At 42.9% G+C, this 27,551-nt stretch overlaps 1 protein-coding gene across 1 annotated transcript in view; it reads right to left on the bottom strand.

Moving 5' to 3' along the window:
* Gab2 (GRB2 associated binding protein 2) overlaps positions 1-27,551 on the bottom strand; it is a 194,900-nt gene that overhangs the window by 5,576 nt on the left and 161,773 nt on the right. Inside the window, exons 3-8 of the mRNA XM_045145773.1 lie at positions 26,318-26,561; positions 5,146-5,723; positions 3,973-4,067; positions 2,521-2,785; positions 903-993; positions 190-292 (exon numbers count right to left, since the gene is read on the bottom strand). Of these exons, the coding sequence (XP_045001708.1) occupies positions 190-292; positions 903-993; positions 2,521-2,785; positions 3,973-4,067; positions 5,146-5,723; positions 26,318-26,561 (1,376 nt within the window). The remainder of the gene's footprint in view (positions 1-189; positions 293-902; positions 994-2,520; positions 2,786-3,972; positions 4,068-5,145; positions 5,724-26,317; positions 26,562-27,551) is intronic.

Raw genomic sequence — 27,551 nt, 5'->3', positions numbered from 1 at the left:
AGGGGCTGAGGGGCTGTGTCATCCTTGTATGTGATGGCAACCCTCACGTGTGCTCAGGAAGGGCCTGCAGCAGTGGTTAACTCGCACCCAGTGCAAGGAGGCCCTCAGATGAGCTAAGTGGGCTGAACCCGAAAGTGGAGACCTGCGGGACTCTGACAGGAGTCATTCAGCAAGTGCTAGAGGACTCACCATAGGGACGTAGTTCTCCTCGCTGTCTCCTGAGTCTGTGCTGGTGATGCTTTGTGTGGAGATGGGACGGCAGTACTGGGAAGAGCTGGAGCTAAAGGTGTGGCTGGAACAAAGAAGACAGAGTGAACTCTGGGAAGCTCTGACCCTCACACACCCAGGCCAGGGCCACCAGAGCTCCACACTCCATGATCCAACTGAGAGGGAAGGTATAATTATTTTCCATTTATAGATGAGCAAACCAATTCCCAAGAGACAAGGTATACCAAGATTAACAAAACATACTTCTGGGGTGTCTGTGAGGGCATTTCTAGAGATGAATGGCATGTGGGACAGCGACTGAATAAGGAAGACCCAACCTAACATGGTGGCACTACCCAGTAGGTTGGGGTGTCTGGCTGGAACAGAGCAGGAGGAGGAAACCTGCCAGTGTGGGCATGTTCTCTGCTTCCTAGCTGCCATGCCTTCCCTACCATGACGTTTCTGCCTTGCTACAGGTCTAGAAATAAGGGAGCCAAGTGACCATGGACTTAAACCTCTGAAACAATGAGCCAAAATAAGCTTTTCCTTAAGCCAGGTATTTTTTCAAAAGACAGAAAAACTAACACAATTCATGATAGCATTAGCATGAAAATCCAGGTGTCCTGACACTCTCGTCAGGCTACCACTCCAACTCTCATGACCAAATCCAAGCTCTAGTTTCTACAGACACTCACTTGACTCTGGACCAAGACTTGGTGACAGGTGACTTGAAGGGGAGTTCATCGATGACAGTGTTGTTTCGCAAGTCAAGGGGGGTTGGCTTTGCTGCAGCGAGAACAGAGTCCAGGAAACAGTTAGTATGTTGACATATGCTACATATAACACATGAGCATATTTATGCAGGCCTTTACTGTCATTTGGTTTTACACAGGGAATCTGAGTCTCAGTAATGTTATAAGGTGTCCTGGTATCTGCAGGGGTTTGGCTCCAAGATCCCTATAGATACCACTATCTGCAGATACTCCAGGTCCTTACATAAAATGGCACAGTAGTTGTATATTGCCCTATGCACACCCTTCTATACACTTTCAGGAGGGTACAATCTATGGCCCATGGGCCTGTGCATCTAAGAATATCTATGAATGTGGCCAAACACATCTGTAAATGATGATGTCACATTGCAGTGTCAAAAGGTTGGATACCTGTGAGATCATCTTTAGATTACTGATGACGTAATGCATTATACACACTTGTTTACTGTCCATAAAATATGAAGGACAAGAAAAACCAGTACAGATATAATGGCTTTTTCCCCAACAAAATTTCTGTTGGGTTGGAGAGATGGCTCAGTGGTTAAAGGCACTTGCTTGCAAAGCATCATGGTCCAGGTTGGATCCCCCAGTGCCCATGTAAAGCCAGATGCACAAAGTAGCACATGCATCTAGAGTTCATTTGCAGTGGCAAGAGGCCCTGCCATGCCAATTCTCATATTCTCTATCTCTCTCCTTCCCTTAAAAATAAAACGAAAATTCATTTAAAAATATTTCTAGTTTGCATTAGTTGAATCTATAAATATAGAATCTGTGGTAAGCATCTTGAGATCGTTTGCAGCAGCAGGAGGTCCTGACACACTCCTTCTCTCTGTCTCTCTGCTTGCAAATAAATATGTTTCTTAAGAGACTCTATTGAAAGTGGAGGTGGTCACCATGACTAGGTCCTGCTGCTTTTAGACAGAGCTGTGCAGACCATAGTGGAGAAAGGTACTGCTACAGGACACTGCAAGTCCAGATTGCCCATTGACCAGACTCATGGGCTCCACCTCTGCCAGTTTTCCTCTTCTCTTTGGATCCCTGCTGCTAAGTCAAGGCCAGAAGAGCTCTAGTGGACACCTGGAATCTGGACTCTAGCTCCTTTGCTTGACCTTATGTAGCTCACAGATCTAACTACTACATAACTGCTATGAACTAGATGCTTCCTAGACTCTTTTCTTCTAGACAAACCCAGAGTGGGAATTATCACCCCTCACTTCACAGGTAAGGAAACCAAGGCTCAAAGAATTTATATTTTGTACAATTTTTTTGTTTGCTTGCTTTTCGAGATAGGGTTTCACTCTAGTCCAGACTGACCTGGAATTTACTATGTAGTCTCAGGGTGGCCTCAAACTTGCAGTGATCCTCCTACCTCTGCCTCCCAAGTGCTGTGCTTAAAGATGTACACCACCACGCCTGGCTTATTTTGTACAAATGTGCACAAAGCCACACACTCCAAGTCCAGTATCCACCTGATTTCTAAGTGATACAAATAGTCCTTGGATGTTGTTTGGAGACAGAACAGGATAAAGAGTAGACTTACCTTTTCGGTCAGGCTTGAGGTTGCGGTTGACAGGGGGTGGCTGGATCTCACTTCCTCGGCTGGGACCTCTGTGCATTGGAAGGGCTGTGGATGGGTAGCCCAGTGGGTCAAAGTGATGGGGCCCTGGGCTCATGGGGATGTATACACTCTGGGAATTGTCCCCTGTTCGCTCCATGGCTAGCAAGGTAGAAGAACCTGGGTTCATGGGCACATAGTTATCTTCAGAGCTGGCACTGTCTGATCGACCCAGGACCGTCTTTCCTGGCTAGAGAGAGGGAAAATAAAGAAAACAGTTCTGTCTTTAGCAAGAAGGAATGTAAGATGAGGATTTGTGTACAAGATTAGCTGTCCCAGTGCATCAGCTATACTCTGAAACTTCAGGGAGACTTTGGCAAGACCAGGTAAGGAGGCAGAGTGGGAGATGGCTTTTACAACCTCTTGGTAGCCATTTACAATTTAAAAAAAATTTTTTTTTCTTTTTATTTGAGAGCGACAGACAGAGAGAAAGACAAATAGAGGGAGAGAGAGAATGGGCGCACCAGGGCTTCCAGCCTCTGCAAACGAACTCCAGATGCGTGCGCCCCCTTGTGCATCTGGCTAATGTGGGACCTGGGGAACCGAGCCTCGAACCGGGGTCCTTAGACTTCACAGGCAAGCGCTTAACCGCTAAGCCATCTCTCCAGCCTCCATTTACAATTTTGAAGCATCTTTGGTGGCTGGGTGTACTCAAGTTTTGTATGTCTTGCTAAGGCAGACAGCAGCCTGGACCAGGGATGACACAGGTTTGCTTAGAACTCCACATAGGCAAGTCAGCCTGCAGACCATGATCAGGGTCCTGGAAGGTCAGCTCTGGGGGTCAGCTGTGTCTCCTACCCACATTCAGTGGGGCTGGGCTCACCCCAGGCACACAGGTGGCAGCAGACTTGGGGCAGAGTGGCCACAGAGCTGTAATGCATCAGCCCTGGCTACAGTCATTCTCCAGCCTCCACCTGGCCTGCCTGGCAATGCAACAGAACTCAGCCGCCTCAGCTACCTCCCTCGCTGTCTTTCCAGTGGGCTGTAACCAGGCCTGAGGCAGCTTGCCTGCACCTTGTTCAACTGCAGTCAGCTCCCCCCAGATGGAACCTGGGATTCTGCACTCAAACTGTAACCTGCCACCACCCTGGCCCCTGAACTTGGGAGCCTCATCCTGCAGTGTTCTTCCTCGTGATGTCCCGTGGGTGAGGCTGCTGCCTTAGAGGACCTGCCACCTTGAAGTGGATCTGCTGCATTGCACCTCCTCTGCTTACCCACAGGGGTGATGAGCCTTATAATCCAATCCATCTGAGGACACATATCTGGAGGCCTCCAGATGAAGGTAGCATTACTCTTCTGGGCTGTGCTTTCAGTCCCATGGAATGTGACCTCTCCCCTTCCCTGGCTGGTTGAGGGGCCCTGTCAAACCCCACTTACCAGGAAAGGACTGACTCCCTCACTCACAGACTCAGCAGAGCAGCCTGCACTCTCCCTGCCTCGTGCTGGGTACTCGTAGGTCTCGCAGGAAGAAGCTGTGATGAAGGAAGGAAATGGTAAGAGCTCTTGGGGATCCACATGCTGATTGTCCCTGCCCTCCTCCAGCTCAGGCTCCTGATAATCCCGAAGGCACTGCTGTCCATCTGAGGGACAGGATGTCACTTGCTACCCAGCCTTTCTTGCTCACAGACTCCAGTCTGGGTCTGCAGAGGGCCCCCTAGCTTCAGTCCTGGGATCCACTAGCACCACCCACCTGGCCCAATCCTGCATTTCTCACCTTTGAAAATGCTATAGCAATGATACTTACGTTAATGACACATGTGGGTTTTCTTTTGCTAACCAGATGCAAGCTCTGAAGGGTAGGATCATGTTTTATATGTCTTACATGGTTCCAAAACACAGACCAATTGCTTACACCAGCCAAAACTAGGTGCCTGGTGGCCCCAGGGCTCAAGACTCATCTCTGCTGCTGTTTCTATAGCCTGCAGTCTCTTAGCCATCACTAGCTCCTGTGAAGCTGAGACTGAGGCTTGGACCAACAAACTGTGTGAATGGCTTTCACAGTGGTGTGTGTGTGTGTGTGTGTGTGTGTGTGTGTAAAGGCTCTGTAAGCTATACATAGACCTAGGTGGGAAGAATCAATAGTGTTTTACTCATTCATCCAACAGAGGAGGCTAGGTACAGATGAAATCCACTCTGCAAAAACAAGTGACAATAGGATTGAGGGGCTTCAATCAGAAGTTTGGAATTCAACCAGAGATTGATGTGGCTTACAAAATATTCTGAAATTGCTCTTGTTATTACTCTTTCAGTCCACATAGGCTTAGTTCAAAGTTTGTACTGGTCTTATAAATTTATTTCTATATCTATGATTTGAGTATTAAATTAATAAATTACTACAATTTGGCTCTCCAAACTAAAAACAGGTTGCATGGTGGTTAGTATGCCATGTGGGTGGCATACTAATACCTAAAGGAGACTGGATAGGAGACACCTGAACTTCTGTCAGTGACCTGGGTAGTCCTTCAGTTTTCCTTGTAAGGGTGTGACCAAGGGCAAGCAAAATACTGAGAATGTCAGGACCACTTCCCTGTTGCCCTGACTCACACTGACCTCGGTGGAGTCGGCTGTTGTCCATTGCAGGGAGGGTATTGCGCCTGGGGATAGTGGCAGCGACAGATCGGCTGTTTTCGCTGATTGGTGGTCTCTGCTGAGGGCTGCCCCATCGAGGTGTTTCTGCTTGACTTGGCTTGGGAGGCCGGGGTGGGGGAGCTATGGCTGAGTCTCCAGGAGTGGCCACTGTCATGGCATTGTGGTTCTTGTCCAGTGTGAATGTCCTAGGGATCTGGTAGGCTGAGAGAGGCGTAGTTGGGACATCCATATTGTCCACTAGGAGGTCCCCAAACTCCCGGCAGAGGGTGTTGCTGGGTGTCTTGAAGGTGTACACATCCTCATTATCTGTCTCAGACCCGGTGAGACTGCCCTTGGTGTGGCCATGGGAGGCCAGGTTACGGGGGAGGTCATAGGTACTACTGTCTTTAAACTCTGTATTGTGTCGGCTTGGCTTAGGAAGGCTATAGAAGCCATGAACTTGGCCACTGACCCCATTGATACAGTGTCCGTTGCCTTGGGCAATTTTTTGTACAGCTGTGTCGCTCTTCTGCCGGGTGCCCTGAGAGAAGCTGGCACTCCTAAAAGAGAGAAGGGAAGGGGGCAGTGAGAGGAGGCTAGGGCTACCCTTGCAGGCAAGTGGATGGTCAAACTCCTGCCAGCTCCTTGGTATGAGAAAAAGCTCAGGCTGAGGAGCCAGGCAGACCCAAAGTCTGCCTACCTGCCCGTGTACTACCCATGTGTAAGAAACTTTCTTTTTGGGGGCAGTGCTTTAGACAGCTGTAAAATAGTAATTAAAAACATACTTTGAAGCTGACCTGGTGACTCACACCTACAACCCCAGCACTTAGGAGGCAGAGACAGGAGGAACACAGAAAGTTCAAGGTTGGCTTGGTCTACATAGACAGCTAGCCAGGACTGCATATTGAGACTTTGTCTCAAAACCAAAGCAAGACAAAACAACAAAAGCCACACTTTGAAGGTTTTTTAAAGAGTCAACTCTGCTTCTTCATGTGCTTCCAGTGGCCATCCTTAGCAGGAAAGGCTCTCATACCTGCCTGCTACATAGGTGCTACACTGACAACCTGCTTGTTTTAACTACCACAGAACAGATCCATTGAGTGTAAGGGCTACGAGGTAGTGATAAGAATATAAGTGTGTGTGTGTGGCGGGGGGAGGAACGACCATGGTTTATTGTCTATAGTCACGGAAGTTGTCAATTAAAAAAAAAGAGAGAGAAATCTGTAAGGTGTGGCAGAAAAATAGCTTGCAAGTTTTTTCTTTCTTCTCTTACGTTTTTTGAGCCAGGGTCTCACTCTAGGCCAGGGTGACCTGAAACTTACTCTGTCGCCCAGGCTGGCCTTGAACTGAATGCTGGGATTAAAGGTATGTGCCTCCATGTCCAGCATTATTTTCTTTCTTGGAGTCTTGGGTTTCCCTCTATAAAATGAAACTAGCTCATGGGTGCTAGTGCTGTATATTATAAAGAACTCATATAAATGTATGCAGTAGACTTAGTTCCTACCATTTCTTTTTACTTTCTAGTCAATTCCATACACATAATCAAGCCAAAAGCTCAGTTACACTGAGTCCCTATATAATGTAGAGTTAGGGACAGAAGAGTCAGTGGTAGATACAAACCATTCATATTTGTCTTTGGTGCATTTCATTTGGTACATTTGGCTCAGAAATATAAAAATATTTAGGAAAAATATTTTCCTGATTAGGAACTATATTCACAATAGAGAATAATTTGGTTGTAGGTCTCAGCATTATTAATATGCCCTGTGATGAGCAATCAATATTTTTAAAAAGTTTTTGATTTATTATTTACAAGGAGAGAGAAAGAGAAGGGAGCGGAGGGAAGGGGAAGAGAAGAGAAAGGAGGGGAGGGGAGAGGAAAAGAGAGGAGAATGGGCACATCAGGACATCTTGCCACTGCAAACTCCAGATGTATGTACCACCTTGTGCATCTGGTTTTGTGTAAGTACTAAAGAATTGAACCAGGATCATCAAGTTTTGGGAAAAAAAAAGAGTGTCTTCAAGCCAGGAGTGATGGCACACACCTTTAATCCCACCACTCAGGAGGCAAAGGTAGGAGGATCGAGTTAGAAAAACAAAGTGTCTTTAACAACTAAGCCATCTCTCCAGCCCTGAGTACCAATGATTTCTAAGGGTCCACCTTGTTTTATACACCTTTGGTTTCATGAGTGGTTTTCTTTTCTTTTTTCTGTTCCTCAGGACTGGGAATCACTCATGGCCTCACACATGCTAGCAAGCACCCTGCCACTGAGCTATATTCCCAGCCCTCACAAGAATGCTTTTTTAAAGTGAATTCTGTGTTCTAAGTATTTGGACAAACTGGAGGGTGAGGTTTAAGCAGGAGGAAGCCATGTCTGTTTCTCCATTATGATTCTTGAGAGGACTTCATTTGAGGAAAAAAGGAATCAATTTCTTCAGCAATAACTCAGCATTTTAGAGACCAGAGTGTCTTCAAGAATCTTATAGCAAGCTCTTGGAACTCTCAATGGAACAAAGCATATGTGTGTTTGCTCTTTGCGCTGTGGTGTCAGAACCTTCTGAGGCCACTCATCTGCCTTACACAAGATCCCTTGCGGGCAGCTAATTTATAGATGTGGCCACCAGGTGGTGGTAGAAAATAAGGCCCAGAAAGAAGAGAATCAGGTGTGTAAGCCAGACTCTACTTTTCACTTGGGCCACTGATGGCTAGGAGTACCATTTCAATTTCTTTTCACTTTCTAGTCAATTCCATACACATAATCAAGCCAACAGCTCTGGACCAGGAGAGTTACATTGAGTCCTTGTATAATGTAGAGCTTGGGACAGGACAGAAGAATCAGTGACAGATACAAATTGTTCATTCCCATTTGTTTTTGGTGCATTTCATTTTGTCTTTTGAAATTTCCAAACTACCATCAGACGCCCCATTGTTCATTTAACAAGCATTTACTGATACCTTCCATCCCATCTAGGTCAGATGGACACAGAGCTGCCACCTGCGTTGTGTGCAGTGGAGGAAATGAAATGCCTGCAAGTCACTATGATCAGGTGAGAGTAAGAAAGTGGCTAGTGACAGATTCATCGCGATCCTTCCTGGTAGTAGAGTGGAGAATGTCAGGGAAGGCTTTCTTACAGTGTGTCTCAGTGAATCTGGATGGAAGAGCAGCAAGCAAGACAAGATAAAGGTGTTGGGGTTGGAGGCACAAAGATGTCGAAATCAGCCCAGCAAGTTTAAGGATTTGCAAGAGGCAGGTTGGAGGAAGTGTGTTAGAAGGTAAGGCAGAGAGACAAACAGTACATGATCTTATATATAAAAGACTGATCTCATAGAAGCAGAGTATAATTGTAGTTACCAGAAAGTGGGTCGGGGTAGGGGGAGAGGGAGGGAGAGCAAGGGATTGGGGTAGGTGTTGGTTAAAGGTTAAGTAGTTATAGTCAGATAGGGATAAATTTCAAGAGACCTATTTTTTCAGCAAGGTGACTATAGTTAATGACATACCGAATTCTTAAACACTAATGATGTTATATTTTCTCATAATAAAAATGATAACTGAGATAATGATTGCTAATTAGCTAGATGTAACCACTCAACAATGACCACACATCAAACATCACTGTACACAATAAAATCACACAGTGGTATTTGTCAAATAAAAAAGTTAAATTAGTTTGGAGTATATTTGTGCGGCACAGCACTTGCCTAGCACATGCGAGGCTTTATGTTTGATCCCAAGCTGCACCAAAAAGAAAACAAGTGGAGGTGAGAAATGACTGGACAGCCCAACAAACCTCTCAACAATTTTAAGCTGGAAGTGGGGGTGGGAAGCAGAATATCACAGGCGTCCTGCAGTAACCTCAAGCATATGCAAGAACAGACTCACCTTCCTCCTAAAATCTATTTCTGCTCTTACACTCTCTTGTTTTGGGAAGCCAGAAACTGGGAAGTCATCAATATTTTGATTTCTCAATAACTGATTAGGTCTTACAGAATCCACCAATTCAGTTCCTCTTGATTTTTCTTCAGTATTAACAACAGGTCTTCTCTGATCCTCTGCTTCCTACTGATATTCCCCACTTAAACATCTTCAATACTATCTCAAGGCCTCAGAACTGTGCTCAAACCCGTAGGTTAATTCAGTTCGTTTCTTTAGCTGTGACACTCTAGAATATACCCATTGCAAATGCCCACTGAGGAGAACCTCTGGCTCTATTGTGCTGTTTTGCTTTTCCTTTTTGAAAGAGGGTCTTACTCTGTACCCCATGCTGACCTCTACCTCATGATCTTTTTTCTACCTCAGCCTTCCAAGTGCTGTGATTATAGGTGTGAGCCACGAAAGTCAGCTGGAGAACTTCTAACTTCAGTCTGGCAAGCTGATTCCCCAAACCTAGCACAGATGGTTCAACTCTTAAAACCATTTCACATGCCTTCTCTACCTCTGAGCATAATCAATCCCTTGTTTAATTCTATTCCTGGAGAAGCTAGCACTTATTATCTGTACTATGTGCCTACCACTTTCTCATTTCTTCAGACTGTGACTTCCTTTAAAAAAAAAAAAAAACCTGGATTTTTCTCTTCTGCACTCAGATTAGTGTTTGTCATATAATAATTAATGAATGCTGATGGAATGAACAGCAGGTGAATGAATGCTAAACTATTAAATAAAGAGAAGTGGGTTGTGGTGGCACACAATGATAGGAATAGCAGAAGGGATAGAGGCAAGAGAATCAGGAGTTCAAGGCCAGCCTGTACTACACGTTTAACAGGATCACTGTGAGCTCGAGGCCAGCCGGAGACTATAGAGTGAGGTCCAGATAAGCCTGGGCTATACTGAGACCCTAACTGGAAAATCAAAAACAAAAACGTGGAGCTGCCACTGTTTGCCCTGAGCTTGACCCAAATTTTTAGGAGTAAAAGATTGAAATCCTTCCTCTTGGGGCTAAGGATATGACTCAGTGGTTAAAGGCTCTTGCTTACACATTTACTGGCATAGGTTCAATTCCTAAGACACCCACATAGAGCCAGACAAGAGGTTCTGGTGTGTGCACACACACACATACACTCATGCACACATGTAAATAAATAAATAAAACACAGTTCTTAGTAGGGCATGGTAGTGCACATCTTTAATCCCAGCACTCAGGAGGCAGACCTAGGATTGCCATGAGTTCAAGGCCACCCTGAGACTAATAGTGAATTCCAGGTAAGCCTGAGCTAGAGACCCTACCTTGAAAATCCAAACAACAAAACAAAACCCCCACAAAAATACAGTTCTTAAAAAAAAAGTCCTTTCTCTTTAGTTCATGTTATTTTGTTGTTTTTGAAAATTATTTTTGTAGTGCTGGGGATTAAACCTAGGGCTTTGCCCATGCTGGGCAAGTATTCTATCACTGAGCTGCACCCCCTCCCAGTCAAACCTTTCCTCTTTAGAATCCACTAACTTATGTTCCAGCTTCTCTCTGCCCCAGCCTACTCCTCTATAACTCACAGAACCTTTTACTCACTCCCAAACCCATTCCACATCTATGCTCCAGCCCTGGGTTTTCATTACTCCTCTGTGGAGTGGCCCCTGTTGCAACAAAATCATTTACTTAACTCAACAGAGGCACCACAGGCCCTCAGCTCCCCATAGAGTCTCTGGGCTTTTGTCCTAACACTCAACTTGCCCTGCTGTGTGCCCATTGCCTTTGCTTGTGCCTTTCTACTTTTGTCAGACCACTTTCTGTAGAAGCACAGGTCCAAATCTTATACCCAGACACAGTATGTGGCAGACAGCAAACAATACTGATGGAGGGTGAGGGGGACAAATTATTATTTCTGTCTCCAGGTGAAGAGTTGAATACACATATCTCTTGTTCAATACCTCTCCTCAACCTATGCTAGAGTGAGTTTCCCTCAGGAATGACTCAAAAGAAAGCAACTCATGAATTCACAGACTAAGCTCTATGGCTCTTCTTACTCTTCTGACTTTCTTTTGTGTGTGATATATATATGTGTTTGTGTGCATGTGGAGAATAGAGGACAGCATCCAGTGTCATCCTCAGGAATGCTATCTAGTCCTCATCTTTTTGAGACAGGGTCTCTCATTAGCCCAGAGCTCACCAATTAGGCTGGACAGTGAGCCCTAGGGATCCTCCAGTCCGCATCTTCCCAGTGCTTGGCTTACAGATGTGTGCCACCATATCCAACATTTTTAGGTGGGTTTGGGTCCTCTGCTTGAGAGGCAAGCACTTTATAGACTGAGCTATGTTCCCCAGGATGAGTTTTAAAAATTTATGATGGGGGGGAGGGAGGGAATTACCATGGGATATTTTTTATAATTAGGGAAAATGCTAATAAAAATTTTAAAAAATTATGATTTATGCATCTGTGTTTGTTCTTTCCTTCTGTCTTCTAGAAAAAATAAATTTTGTACCACTGTGTATGTGGCAGTCTTGATGGCCTGCAAGCTTCCAGATTCTCCTGGCTCCACCTCCTGATGCCACAGGTATGCTGGTTAGGATCACAAATATGTATGCCACTTTGAGTCTGGCTTTATATGGGAACTGGGGAATTGAACTTGGATCAGCATCAGACTTGTAAGTAGGTGCCTTTAACCACGGAGCCATCTTCTCAGCCACCACCTTGCCCCACGGAAGTCTTATTTGAAGCCTATTACCCTGAGATCCTGAGATGTTTCTGTGAATGGATGCCTGTAACTGGCATGGTCATGGAGGGAATATAGAATAGGCAAGATACTGCAGTGTGTCTTTAAATTTTCCTACAGTCTGAGTGCTTGCATTACCTTTACATATCACACGAGGAAAACAACAAATGGCAGAGTTGGTGCAGGGAGACACTCCAGTGGGGTGGTGGAGTTCCTTGGAGGAAAGTATTTTCTCTTTTATAGCCAGCAGCTCAGTGAGCCTCTTTGCTGAAGGGACCAAGGGCAAGTGGGACTCCTCTATATGCTTTGGTAATTTTCTGAGTCACATGATTTCACATTTGTCCTTTTGCACATTATCACATAATCTTATGTCCCAGACTGCACTATATTCATTTTTTGTCATGTGCATGTATGCATGTATGTGTGATAGGCTTATATGCTTTCATGTGTGAATGCACATGTGTGTGGCTATGTGGACATGCGTATGTATGTGCCTGTGGGGTCTAAAGGTTGATGGTGCATGTCATCCTAGATCACACTCCACCTTATTACTGAGTCAGGGCCTCTCGCTTGAATGCAGTGCTGATTTGGCTAGTCTAGATAGCCAGCTTGTCCCAGGGATCCCATTTCTACCTCCCTACAGCTGGCTCAACACACCTCCTGGCATCTTTGTGGGTGCCAGGGATCCTAACTCTGGTCTTCATGCTTGTACAGCAAGCACCTTATCTCCTGAGCCATCTCCCCAGTCCAATTTTGCCCTTTTTTCTACATTAGATCTTGAGTGTGTTAATGATGGAAGACTGTTTGATTTTTTTTTTTTTTTTGGTTTTCCGAGGTAGGGCTTCACTCTAGCTCAGGCTGACATGGAAATTTCTCTGTAGTCTCAGGGTGGCCTTGAACTTACAGTGATCCTCCTACCTCTACCTCCCAAGTGCTGGGATTAAAGGTGTGCGCCACCACGCCCGGCTGACTGTTTGATTTTTTAATGCATACATTTCCATTTAAGGGAAACACAATATACAAACTTAAATAGATTAATCACCATTGAGTGCTTTGTGATTGTCGCTAACAAGCTCTTTATGTTTTTGTTTTTTTTTTCCGAGGGAGGGTCTCACTCTGGCCCAGGCTGACCTGGAATTCACTATGTATTCTCAGGGTGATCTCGAACTCATGATGATCCTCCTATCTCTGCCTCCCGAGTGCTGGGATTAAAGGCGTGTGACACAACACCCGGCTACAATCTTTTTTCTTTTTTTAAATTTTTTATTAGTTTTGTACTAAGTGAATACAGTCAAGTTGGTACCATTGTTAGCCTCCTCCTTGTCCTCCCCCCTCTGCAGGGACCCTCCTAGTTGGGGAACATGGGCCTTGCATTGTGGGATTAGCCATCAGTTATGAGTAGGAGGCAATGTCTCTGTGTATCATGACCCAACTTGTGGCTGTCAATGTCAATCTTAAGAGGTCATTTGACCAATCCCAAATGAATACCTCCTGTGAGGAAAGGGAACTATCACAATCTTTAAGAGATGAGATAATCTTTGTACCTGGAGCCTTTCTGGTTACAACGTTAAGCATGCTTCTTCTCCAGGGTTAGAAAGCAATGTTGCCTTTGTGAAAATAAATGAAATGAAAAATTGTATACTATACCTTTGGTCAATGAGAATAAACGGGTGAATGAGTCAGGGATGACAGTATGAATCTGAGAAAATTTACCAACATGTCTGACATTTACCTTTTACCCATCATCTCTTCTTTTAAACTTTTTTGTTTATTGTAATTTTTATTTATTTGAGAGTGACAGAGAGAGAGACAAACAAAGACAGAGAGAATGGACGCGCCATGGCCTCCAGACACTGCAAACGAACTCCAGGTGCATGCGCCCCCTTGTACATCTGGCTAATGTGGGTCCTGGGGAATGGAGCCTCGAACTGGGGTCCTTAGGCTTCATAGGCAAGCGCTTAACTGCTAAGCCATCTCTCTAGCTCCCATCATCTCTTTATACAATACTGCTACTAGGTCAATGATACTGGAATTTCATCACTTGAAATTTACCCCTTCAGCCTTCACCAGAATTATGACTTCTCCAGGAAAGTAAACCTGCCTCAATATATTACTCCTAACTGGTTTAACAGCTTCCTTGAAATAAGAAGACAGACACTGGCTAGAATCTGGAATGATGCCCTGAAGGCTGGAGGGCCAAAATAAATCCTGTGAAACTAATCTGTCTGCAAAAACAAAAGAACTTTCTCTTGACATTTCCAGTTCAAAACTACTTCCTTGGCAAGAGATGTTTTTCTTAAGTCTACTTACTATACACTGCTTAAAGGAACAACAGCTATTGTAGTAAAAGTGATGACAAATAATGCATTCTCTTATTTCTAGGAGATGCTCAGCTTATTATACAGTTTTATGTATGGCCCCTCATAAAAGGAAAAAAGGCATGGATACAAGACTGGTTGTATTAACCTCAGTAGATCCCATTTCTAACAATAAATACTTTTTATTATTTGAGTACAGTTCCTACTCAGAAAAACCTAAAGGATGACTTTAGAGATCATAAGAAATAAGTAATTTGAAAATCTTAAACTGTTAAGTACCATTTGTTTTTCCAACTACCTAGTATGCCATGTGAATGTAACAGGTAGCAAAAGACGAAATCCTATCCATGTCCTGAGCACCACTTGGCATTGTTAAGGCTTTTGAGATTAAGCAGAACCTCACTGAAGTTTTTGTTTGTTTTGAGATAAGATCTTGCTATGCAGCACAGTCTGGCCTTGAACTTGTACTTTTCCTGCCTCATTATCCCAAGTACTGGATCACTTTAGGTGCCCGGCTTAATTGAGGCATTAATTTGCATTCCCAGAATGTGCTTACTGGCCATTCCTAAAATGTTTTGTTTGTGTGTGTATGTGCATGCTCATACACATGTGCATAAGCCACATCATGTATGTAGAAGTCAGGATAACTTTGGATGTTGATCCATATCTTTTATCTTGTGTGAGGCAAAGTCTCTAATTCTCATTTTTCACCCAGCATTCACCAGGAAGCTGGCCTGTGAGCTTCCAGGAAATTCTCCTGACTCTACTTCCCTTTATGTTGTAGCCCCACTGGGATTACAGACACCTGCGCAGTGCCTGGATTTTAAGTGGGTTTTGGAGATTTAAAGCACTTGTGCGCCTAGTGCTTTAGATCTGAGCCATCTCCCTAACCCTTTATTCCATTTTTAAAATTCTGTTTATTGTTTTCTTACTTTTAATTTTTTAAAAAATTATATGTATGTAAGTATTTTGTTTTCTTGCTTTTAATTTTTTAATATTTGTACATATGTATGTATGTATGGATGAATAGATGGGTACATGTCATGGACCTTTTGTAGAGGTCAGAGGACAAATTGGGGTATTTCTCTTCTATCATATTTTTAAATTAATTTTTAGAATATTTTATTTATTATGAAGAGAGGGGGAGGGAGAGAGAGGGAGAGAGACACTAATGGGTACATCAGGGCCTCTAGCCACTGCAAATGAACTCCAGAGGTATATGCCATCTTGTGCATCTGGCTTATGTGAGTACTGAGGAATTGAACCTGGATCCAAAGGCTTTCCAAGCAAATGCCTTACCTGCTAAGCCATCTCTCCAGGAATATCTGTGTTCTTGTTTTGTAGGAAATTAGTTTGGCTAGGTTCAAACTATAAATTGAGATTCTCCTTCTCTATGTGGTTCTATGTGTATAGCTCAAATCTTTATTCAGTTTGCAAAGCCTTTACTATGCTGGCTTGGGTCTCTCAAGTGAACCTAAGACTTGTGGTTTCATATATTGAATTCAAAAATTCTTGTGACAGCTCTCTTTTCTCTGAAATACTCATTCTTTTTGAGGCTCCTCACTTACAAAGATAAGGTTTCCATGTTTTGTCCCTTCAAGAGGAAATCCACAGAAGAAAATTCAACTATGGAGTCATTCTCCAACTTCTTCTCTGCTCTATTATGTCCTTTCTGTTACTTTTCAGTTATTGAGTTTTATATTTTTTCGTTATCTACAGATGTGGGGTCGTATGGATTCTTCCCCCCATTGATGGACAAATATCAACAAGCTAAGCCTTATGCTAGAAGCTACAGTTGCTGTGAATACATGAGTGTAATAGCTACACAGTAGCCACAAGACAGTTTTGCAGCCCCCATCCCCATCTTCCTGCACACACACACACACACACACACACACACACACGATTTTTTTGTTTTGTTTTGTTTTTAGAGGTAAGGTCTCGCTGTAGTCTAGGCTGAACTGGAATTCACTATGTAGTCTTAGGGTGGCCTCAAACTCACAGCGATCCTCCTACCTCTGCCTCCCGAGTGCTAGGACTAAAGGTGTGTGCACCACCACGCCTGCTTCCTGCCCTTATATTCTTAATGCATCCTCTTCTGTGAGATTCTGAGTCTTGGAGGGTTTGGTTTGGATGTCCTCTTTGAGCACACAGTAGTCACTTATTCTTAGCAATTATGCCAGCTATGCACCTCTGCATTAACCTCTATCCACTGCAGCAAGAAACTTCTGTGACTAAAGTTTCAATCAGTACTAATCTATGGGAAGAAATATAGATGTTTATGAGGCAGTTTGATACATTCTTTTTTTAGCATAACCACAGAAGTAGGTTCCCCATAGGACCCAAGTCATAGGCTTTTGACCACAGTTAGAGTACTAGGCCTAAATTCCCTCCTGTGAGGTAGGCCTCAAATTGAATCAGAAAGCAATTGGTTATGTCCATAACATTCATGCCACTCTTGCACCAGTGTGTATATATCTTGCCTGTCAGGTCAGTTGTGGAGTACACAGGGTTCATGGGTGGTAGTACTGTTGATGGCTGTTTTCCTCAAGGCACATGCATAGTGCCTTCTGACACAAAAGAAAGCTGGCAGAGAGAAAGTTTCTATCTTAGTTCCAACTTAGTTTCTCTTATTTCATGCAACCAAAATGTGTGGTGTCTTCAGCAACAGGATTTATCATCTAGTTCTGGTGGACAACCAGGCAATAAAGGCAATAGCCAATATGGTTTGAGGGCCTCTAACTATTCTGACCAACAATTCATCTGGAGGTACCTCATCCCTAGCACTGGAATTTATGATTAATAACCTATGACTTCTGGGAGAAGCTCCTCCATGTAGAGAAGCATTGCTCAAACACATTTCTTGAAACTTATATTTCAACTGGTATGACAGTTTGAATGTATGTCCTCCGTAGCCGCAAGGATTTTTTGTTTGTTTTTGTTTTTTCAAGGTAGGGTCTCACCCTAGCCCAGGCTAACCTGGAATTCACCATGTAATCTCAGGGTGGCTTTAAATTCACTACAATCCTCCTACCTCTGCCTTCTGAGTGCTGGGATTAAAGGTGTGCACCACCACGCCCAGCATTAGGTATTTGCTTAACTCTGTAGCAGCCAGCTGAAAGTGACATATCATTGGGGGTGGATCTGATTCCAGCTTAAAGGTATAGGAAAGCTGTGTGAGCTCTGGCGGGTGCATGCTTGCTGCTTTTTAGTGTATGCTGGCTGCTGCTGGTTTATCTCTGCTTGGAATTATGAAAGGAAGCCAGCTTCTTTCACCATTGGTGGAACTTCCCCAGGATTTCTAAACTGAAATAGATCCTTTCCTCACATAAATGGTGTCTGTTTGGAAGTTTGTCCCAGCAACCTGGAACTGACTAAAACTGCCTTACTAAGTAGTAGGTTTCCATATGGCTTATTCATATATCCTTAGTTTTGGTTCACCCTCACACCACCCACTTCTCTCTCTCATCCCCCAACTCCTCACAGTCACTAATTTAGAAATTCAAAGCTAGGATCCACATAGGAGAAAGATACACGACATTTGTGTTTCTTAGCCTGTGTTATCTCATTCAGTCTGACCTTTCACACTTTCATTCATTTCTGGCAAAACTTAAATTTTCATTTTTCTTAATAAAAAAAAAAAAAAAGCCAGGCATGGTGGCACATGCCTTTAATCCCAGTACTCGGAAAGCAGAGGTAGGCCAATTGCCATGAGTTTGAGGCCACCCTGAGACTGACTATACAGTGAATTCCAGGTCATCTTGGGCTACAGTGAAACCCTACCTTGAAAAACCAAAATTAAAATTAAAATTAAAATTTTTCTACAGCTGAATAAAACTCTAATGTGTGGGCTAAAGAGATGGCTTATCAGTTGAGGCACTTGCCTTTGAAGCCTAAGGACCTAGGTTTGATTCCCCAGTATTCACATATGGCAGATGCACAATGTAGCACAAGCATCTGGAGTTTTTTGTATTTTGTTTTTGCAGTGGCTAGAGGCCCTGGCATACCCATTCTCTCTCTCTCTGCCTCTCTTCTAATAGGTAAATGATAAATAATTAAAATATAAAAAACACTTTACTATGCATATGTGCCTTATCTTCATAATCCATAGGTCAGTTGATGGTCAGTCAGGCTAATTCCATTTCCTAGCCATTGTGACTAGAACTGCAAGAAACATGACTGAGCAAGTGTCTCTGAAGAAGCATGTAGAGTCTTTAGGGTATATTCCCAGGAGTGATGCAGCTGGGTCATAAAGTAGTTCTATTTCTAGCTTTTGTTGAGAAATCTCCATAATGATTTCCATAACAGCTTCACAAGTTTGCACTCTTATCAACAGTGAATAAGGATCCTCCTTTCTCCACACCCTCATCAGCATTTATTTGATGTTAGTCATTCTGACTAGAGATGGAATCTCAAAGTAGTTTTAAAAATATCTTATTTATTTGCAAGCAGAAAGAGAGAGAGAGAGAGAATATGAGAGAATGGGCACTTCAGGGCCTTTAGCTGCTGCAAACAAACTTAACGCATGCACTAATTTGTGCTTCTGGCTTTATGTGGGTATTGGAGAACTGAAACTGGGTTGTTAGGCTTTGTAGGCAAGTACTTTAACCCCTGAGCCATCTCTCCAGCCCTCAAAGTAGTTCTGATCTACATTTCTCTGATGGTTAAAGATGTTGAACATTTAAAAAATATTAGCCACTTGTATTTCTTCTTTTGAGAACTCTTGGCTCCATAGCCTGCGTTTTGATTAGGTTGTTTGTTTTCTTGGTTTTTAGTTTTTTTTAAAAAAAAATATTTATTTTTGGGCTGGAGAGATGGATTAGCAGTTAAGCACTTGCCTGTGAAGCCTAAGGACCCTGGTTCCAGGCTCGACTCCCCAGGACCCATGTTAGCCAGATGCAAAAAGGGGCACACACGTCTGGAGTTCATTTGCAGTAGCTGGAGGTCCTGGTGTGCCCATTCTCTATATATCTCTATCTTCTTCTCTCTCTCTCTGTCACTCAATAAATAAATAAACAATTAAAAAAAACAAAATTTAAAAAATATTCTTTAAATATTTTAAAATATATTTTATGTATTTGAGAAAAAGAGAGAGAGAGAATGGGCACACCAGGGCCTCCAGTCACTGCAAATGAACTCCAGATGCATGCACCACCTTGTGCATCTAGCTTACATGGGTCCTGGAGAATTGAGCCAGGATCCTTTGGCTTTGCAGCGCCTTAACCACTAAGCAATATGTCCAGCCCATTCTTTAGGTTTTTTAAAAAAATGTTTTATTCAATATTTTTTTAAACTTATTTGAGACAGAGAGAGAGAGAGAGAGAGAGAGCGCAAGTGGGAAAGAGGCAGATAGATAGATAGGAGAGAAAGACAGAGACACACAGAGAGAATGGGCATGCTAGGTCCTTCAGCCACTGCAAAAAATTCCAGACACATGCATGCACCACTTTGTGCATCTGACTTACCTTGGTACTAAGGAATTGAATCTGGGTCCTTTGACTTTGCAGGCAAGGGCCTTAACTGCTAAGCCATTTCTCCAGCCCTTGGTCTTTAGTTTTTGAGTGTTTTGTATCTACATATTAATCCTGTCAGATATGTAGTTGGCAAAGGTTTTACCCCATTCTGTAGGCTGTCTCATCACTCAATTGACCATTTCCTATGTTGTCCAAATGCCTTTTAATTTTATGTGGTTCCATTAATCAATTGTTGACCTATTTCCTGAGTGACTGGAGTCTAATTCAGAAAAATCCTTACCTATGCCTATATCATGTAGTGTACTTCCTACTTTTTCTTTTAGAAGTTTCAGAGTTTCAGGTCTTAGACCTATTTGGAGTTGACTTCTGTGCACAGTGAAACATAAGGGTCCAGCTGTAACAAATTTTAGCTTTTCTATTATTTTATCTCTTTACAGCATAGATTTGTTAAAATATTTACATTTTCTCAGAGAGAAAGTCTTGTTATACAGTCTAGTTCACCTAGAAATGGGATCCTATCAGGCTACTGAGTGTTAGGATTGCAGCCCTATGATCCATATCCACCTTGTTCAAGTATTTGTTATTCACCTATAATGTGCACCTAGTAACTACAAAGAGCAATAACATGTTAATGCAAAAATATATGACTCAAGGCAGAAAGTTCCAAATGTTATCAGAGAGATAATAAAAAACTGGTATAGTTATTTGTAGAAAAAATGAACTCCAGTCAGGAATGGTAACAGGCTTTCCAATGGATACCAGGGCCCTCCAGCTGCTAATGCTAGCAGAGATATTTACATATTTATTCACTGACGGTTTAGCAGTATCATGGGAATTGTGGTATTAGAAGTGGCTAATATTGTATAAAGCCTTCTGCTTAGAGTGTGACCTTCAAACAAGCTGCATTGGTGGCCATGTGACATTGGTTTAAAAGGCAGGCTCTCAGCGTACTGAAACACAAGGACATTTCATCACTTTCTGCAGGTATTTCATAAAACTAATAGAAAATACTTAGCCTTTTACTGGAATTAGTAATTTATGATCTTACACTTCTCTGTTCCGCTATTCCCAAGCAATCATAGTGTAGTAGTAGAGGATGCATCCTGTAGATTACAGCTAGTAATGTGTACTTTGTTAGTTTAGGTTAATTAATGAGCCTCTGCATTAATTATTCCCATCCTAAGGATAAGAAAATTGAAGGTCTATGCAGTTAAATAATTGGCCTAAGATCACAAAAGAAGTGGTCGAAACTTAAGTCTGTATCTGGCTGATACCAAAGCATATAACGTAGTTTTCATTCTACTACCCTGCTTATCTTTGCCCTGGTTCATGAGAACCAAGTGCTATTATAGGTCTGTCACTTGCTGGTTTAGTGGTCTAGGCTCCTTCATTCTATTTTTTTATATTTATTTATTATTTGAGAGAGAGCGAGCAAGTGCACATGCCAGGGCCTCTAGCCACTGCAAACCAACTCCAGATACACGTGTTATCATGTGCATCTGACTTACATGGGTTCTGCGAAATTGAACCTGGGTCCTTAGGGTTTTCAGGCAAGTACCTTAACTGCTAAGCTATCTCTAGCCCCTCATTCTACTTTTTTAAAAAAATCATCTTTGTGTGTGTTAGATGCACACAGCACATGTGTGAAGAGGCTAGGTAATAGTGGATGTCCTCCTCCATCACTCAACCATGTATATCCTTGAGATGGGAGTCTCCTCTCTGAACCTGGAGCTGCTGTTTTTGCAAGTCTCTAGCAATTCTTTGGTCTTCACTCCCTACAAAACTGGGGATATAGGCATGTGTGGTCACACCCAGCTGGTTACTTACATGTGTGCTACATAATCAAACTCAGGAGTCTCGGGCCCTCAAGCATGTGCCAAGTACTCTGAACCATTCTCCAGCCCCAAAACTCAGTTTTGATGTGCAAGCTGGTAAAGGGCATACTAATGCAAGTTCACATATGAGTGAATGATAATGCAGAAAAATCATTAGTTGAGGCAGCCTAAGGATTTAACCCTGCATGGTACTGAATCAGAAAAATAGCAGAGTGGTATGGATAAGAGAGGATTACTGAACTGAAAAGTCTGTGACTAGTCCCATTTCTGCTATGTATGTGTGACTTGCACACTTGTTTCTTCCCACTAAAACAGAGCTTAGTCATCTATTCTCCTGTCTGTGTGTGTTTTACTAGTTTAAGCAAATTATGAAAATATTTCCACAGATATGAATTGTTCTATTATTATAGGCACTTTTGGGCTAGAGAGATGGCTTAGTGGCTACGGAGCTTGCCTCCAAAGTAAAAGACCCAGGTTCAATTCTCCAAGACCCAAGTAAGCCAGATGCACAAGGTGGCCATGTGTCTGGAGTTCATTTGCAGTGGCTAGAGGCCTTGGCACACCCACTTTCTCTCTCTCTCAAATAAATAAACTTAAAAAAGTAGGAATTTTCTTTATCTTAATTTTAAAAGTAGGAATTTGACATTGCTAAATGAATTTAGAAATGTGATCTCTAATCAGCCTATGGCAGCAATTGGAAACTTGTTCTGGAAAAGCCCATCAACTCTGTACTTGTTTTTTTCTAACACTGAGAGAAAAAGGTAGCAAAATAGGCACAGGTTCTGCACATGTGGGAGTTCTTGCTCTAGAATGTTCTGAGTTGATGGAAATGCTTTATATCTCTGCGGTCCAGTTGTAGCCACACCAAAGTCCTGAGCACTTGAAATGTGGCTGACTGTGCTGGTTAATCTTGATTGTCAACCTGGTTGGATTTAGAATCACCATGGAGACCTATTTCTGGGTATGTCCATGAGGGCATTTGTTTCCTAAAATGTTTAACCTAATGTGGGTGGTACCATCCCATGGGCTGGGGTCCTGGACTAAATAAAACGAAGAAAGTGAGCTGCGCCAGCCTTCACCTTTTTCTAACTTGGCTGTGGGAGCAATGTAACCAGCTGCCTTATGCTCCTACCACCATGTCTTCCTTGTCATGGGTTCTATCCTTTCTTGAACTGTGAATCAAAAAAAAAAAAAAAAGGTCCTTTCTCCCTTAAATTGCTTCTTGTCAGATATTTGGCCCCAACAAGTAAAGTAGCTAATACACTGGCACAAGAGAGGGACTGAGTTGAAAATTTTATCTCATTTTGATTAGTTTAACTTAAACAGCCACATATGAATAATAATTACAAGGAACAACACAGCTTTAGAGCAATAGAAGAAAGACAAGGGTTGTTCAACAACATTAAGGTTTCATAGCTATGCTCTTAAAGACAACAAGAATATAGCCTCGGGCTAGAGAGATGGCTTAGCAGTTAAGCGCTTGCCTGTGAAGCCTAAGGACCCCGGTTCAAGGCTCGATTCCCCAGGTCCCACGTTACCCAGATGCACAAGGGGGCTCACGCGTCTGGAGTTCGTTTGCAGAGGCTGGAAGCTCTGGCGCGCCCATTCTCTCTCTCCCTCTATCTGTCTTTCTCTCTGTGTCTGTTGCTCTCAAATAAAAAAAAAAAAAAAAAAGAAAAAAAAGAATATAGCCTCATATTCTGTAGTTCTGACATTTAGCCCTTAATGCCTTTTATTCTCTCATCAAACAAAAATTATTTAGTTTGTTTATTTGTAAGAAAGTATATGGGCTCACCATGGCCTTCCGCCACTGTAAATGAATTCTAGACACATGGACTACTCTATGCATCTGGCTTCATGTAGGTGCTGGGGAACTGCATCTAGGCCAGAAGGCTTTGCAAGCACGTACCTTTAACCACTGAAGCATCTTCCAAGCCCTCAAATTTTTTTTGTTCTGAAAATATTTTATTTTTATTTATTTGACAGAGAAAGAGGGAGAGAGAGAATGAATGGGCGTGCCAGGGCCTCCAGCCACTGCAAACGAACTCCAGATGTGTACGCCCCCTTGTGCATCTGGCTAATGTGGGTCCTGGGGAATCGAAACTGGGTCCTTTGGCTTTGCAGGCAAGCGCCTCAACCACTAAGACATCCCTCCAGCTCTGAAAATAATTTTTTTTTTTTTTTACAAGGTAGGGTCTTACTTTAGTCCAGGCTAACCTGGAATTCACTATGTAGTCTCAGGATGACCTCTGACTCATAGCAACCCTCCTACTTCTGTCTCCCGAGTACTGGGATTAAAGGCATTCACCTCCATGCTGGCTTTCAAATTAATTTTTTAACCATGATTTTGGATGAGAAATGGGATAGTTTGAATGTTTGTCCCCCAATAGAGTCAAGTGTTTTGTTAAAACTTAGATTTCTAGCTGGCTGGCTGGAGGAAGTATCACTGGGGGTGGATCTGATTTCTAGTCAAAAGGTATACAGAGAAGTCTGAGCTCTGTCTGAGTACCTGCTATTTGCTGCCAGTTTTATGCTTACTTGCTTGTGGCACTGGATATGTGGTTTTGTCTCTCTGCTTGGTTCTGTAAAAGTGGGGCCAGCCTCTTCTGTCATTATGGAACTTCTACTAGATCTGTAGCTTCAAATAAATCCTGTTCCTAAAGAGGGTATGGTGGCACATGCCTTTAATCCCAGCACTTGGGAGGCAGAGATAGAGGTTCGCTGTGAGTTTGAGGCTACCCTGAGACTACACAGTAAATTCTAGGTCAGCCTGGGCTACAGCGAGATCCTACCTCAAAAAATAAAAACAAATAAACCCCATCTCTCCCATAAACTGTGTCTGGTCTGGAGATTCATCCCAGCAACATGAAGCTATCTACAACAGAAATTGGTACCAAAGAAGTGGGGTTATATTGCTGAGATGAATCTGACCATGAGGATTTTGGTGTCTTTTGGAACTTTTGTGCTAGAGGAATTGAACAGAACTTGGTACTTACAACCGAAGATGCCTTCCAGAGTGGTAAGCCAAGTTTTATAAACCATTCTGATGAGATGTGAAACTGCTAAATGAAAGGAGAATTGCATTTGGAGGCTTTGCTTATGAAATTTCAAAGGAGAAGGAATGACTGTTGGAGCTCAGCTATTGGCATAAGGACTGGCTACATTCTACCCATGCCAAGAGAGTTTGATCAAGGTTAAATTTGAAAGTAATAATGTGTTTGACAGAAGATGATGAACTGAGAAATTTAAGATCTAAAAGTTGGAAAAATTCAAGCAAGTTTAAATTACTGGCACTGAGAATGGTTGCTAAAGCTGCTATTATAAGGATATTATCACCATTCAGGATGTCCCAACCACTTTACATTGAAACAATGGAAAGAATGCTTGAGGTGATCCCAACCAGAAAGACTGAATGGTAGAAATGTAAACTTTAAAAAATATATATACATTATTTTTATTTATGAGAGAGAGAGAAAGAAAGAGGCAGACAGACAATGGATGCATTGGGCCCTTTAGCCACTGCAAACAAATTCTAGATGCATGCTTCACCTTATACATCTAGCTTACTGGGTCCTAGGGAATTGAATCTGGGTCCTTTGGCTTTGTAGGCAAGCACCTTTAACCACTAAGCCATCTTTCCAGCTCTGCAAACTCTTTTGAAAGAAGATGACTAAAGAAAGGAGCCTGTTTTCAAGGTCAAAATGTCTTTTGTCCATGGATTAATATGGCTGTGTGTGTCCTGCACACCTGGTATTGATTTTGGAAGCATGAAAAATGCTAGATCATGAAGTGCACACAGTTCCAGAAGCCGATGCTGAGATGCAACAAGTGAGGAGGGTGTGTGTCCTTGATAGAGAGGCCAGCAAGGCCACTGAAAGATGGATGGTGGTTTGCCATGAATACCCAAAGACCAGGACTATGCAAGGACTACCATGGAGGGCTGTTGGCTCAGGATGGAAATTTTTTTTTTCACCTGGCTACTCAGCCCAGCTGGAGGTGCAGAAATGGAAAATCCAGAGACTGTTACTGGCCACTGATTATGGATATTGGACTTGAACTGCAGATATATGATGTTTGCCTAAAATGGCTACTGATTTGGCATTGGTTCAGTTTCTCCTAGTTATGCCTTATGGTAATGGAAATGTTTAACTCTGTGCCATTATATTTTGGAAGTATGAAACTTGTTTGATTTTAGAGGACTCAAAGTTTAAGAGACAATCTTAAGTTTAACAAAAACCATGGGACCTTTGAAGTTGGACTACATACACTTTGCAACATGAGATGTTCATGCAGCTATTAGGGGCCAGCATCGGAATATGGCAGTTTGAATGTATTTCCCCCAATAGACTCACGTGTTTTATTAATACCTGGATTTCTAGCCACCTGGATGGAGGAAGTTGTCACTGGGGGTGGATATGATTTCTAGTCTAAAGGTATAGAGAGAAGTCTGGGCCCTTCCTGGGTCCCTGCTATTTGCTGCCAGTTTTGTGCTGGTGGTGCTGGCTGTTGGTGGTCTCTCTGCTTGGATCTGTGAAAGGGAGCCAGCTTCTTCTTCCAGTGATGGAACTTCTCCCTAGATCTGAAATAAACCCTTTCTCCCCAAAACTGTGTCTCTTTGGAAGTTCATCCCAACAATATGTGGAGCTAACTATAACCAGAGATTTCTCTGGGATCCAATTATCACTTTGCAGCAATACAGCTCACACCAATAAAATGGGAAGGATATAAAACAAAAACAAAAAAGTGCTTCATTATACATGTGTTCATGTTCCCAAAAACATAAAAAAATTTATTCCCTTGTCTTTAAAACTGAAAACCATGGACCAAAGTAGTAGGCTTTGAGTGACCCAAAACCCACACAACTGCTTTGGCCAGTCTCCTACCTTGTATTTTCTGTCTTCCGGCTTATACACTGGTGCAAGTAGAGATACTCCTGAGGCGCACTGGTGGACAAGGCGGGCTGCATATGGTTTGACATGGGGGGCTCAAATGTGAACAAAGTGGGCTGGCTGGAGTGGGAGGGAGCTGAGGACTTTCGTTCTCGTAGCAGGTGCTGATTGGAGCTGCTGAACTCAGCTGGAGAAGATCGGGGGCCATGGCTGGCTGAGGAAATGTTTCTCAAAGAGTCTGTGAAAATGAGAAAGAGTGCTTAGTGAAAATGGAAGAATAGGTGTCCTTCATCCTAAAGAGAGCTGTGACAGGAAGGAAAAATGTTAAGAGCAGGGACTTCCATGTGGCTGCAGCATTCTCTCACTCATACTTTCTCTCTCTCTGCCTCCCAGAGAAGCAGGCGAGGGCCTCCTGGCTATCCTGGCCAAATGGGAGATGTTCTGCATTTCTGACTGGCTGAAAGCTTGTTAATAGGGTTTTTGGGGTTCAGGAGTTCTTGAACCCCAAACCCTGAGTTCATGTCTGTTTTTACCCAAAGAATAGAGATAAAACAGACTTAAAAGTATGTTTATTAAATTATTACATTTATCAGGAATATATGAAGGAGGGGAAGGGTCCATGAACTGAGGAAGGGAAAATAGATACACCCACATGGCCCAAGAGACTAGGTGGGAAGTGAGCATGGGCCCAAAACATGAAAAGGGATTAAGAGAGGAAAGAGAAGAAAGTACAGAAAGCTCCTGTCATGTGGAGGGCAGGAGGGCATAGAGAGCCCATGTGGTAGAAGGGGAGGTTTACCAGGACCTAAAAGTTCTGAAGAGATTAATATCCAGTGAAAAGAGGGACCTGCCTATCTGGTAAACATCTGGTAAACTTATAACCTTATTACAGTGGGCCTTACCTTCAGGCTCAGGTGAGCCAGAGAGAGGGATGATTAGTCTGGGCTAGGGCCTGGCTCAAGAAGAGGCCAGCCACGAAGCCAAGTTTAGGGACTAGTCTTAACTAACCACAATGACAGGATCAGATTTAAATTCCAGGAAAGGGGAATTCCCCTCCCAGGATGGGCTCAGGTTGTTTATGGAAAAAAACAAGTCTAGGTAACTCCTTTAGTCAAGAGATAAGAACAGGAGAGATTCTTCTCTGATCTCCAGTATAGTAGAGATTATAAAGACAGATTTAAGGACATTTCTGCATGTTCACTTTGGGGGCCCAGTCACTCAAAACTAC

This window comes from Jaculus jaculus, chromosome 3 (genome assembly GCF_020740685.1).
Source record: "Jaculus jaculus isolate mJacJac1 chromosome 3, mJacJac1.mat.Y.cur, whole genome shotgun sequence".
In the NCBI taxonomy this organism is placed as follows: domain Eukaryota; kingdom Metazoa; phylum Chordata; class Mammalia; order Rodentia; family Dipodidae; genus Jaculus; species Jaculus jaculus.
The sequence above is the reverse complement of the archived record's forward strand: the minus strand, read 5'-3'. Positions and strand labels throughout refer to the sequence as shown.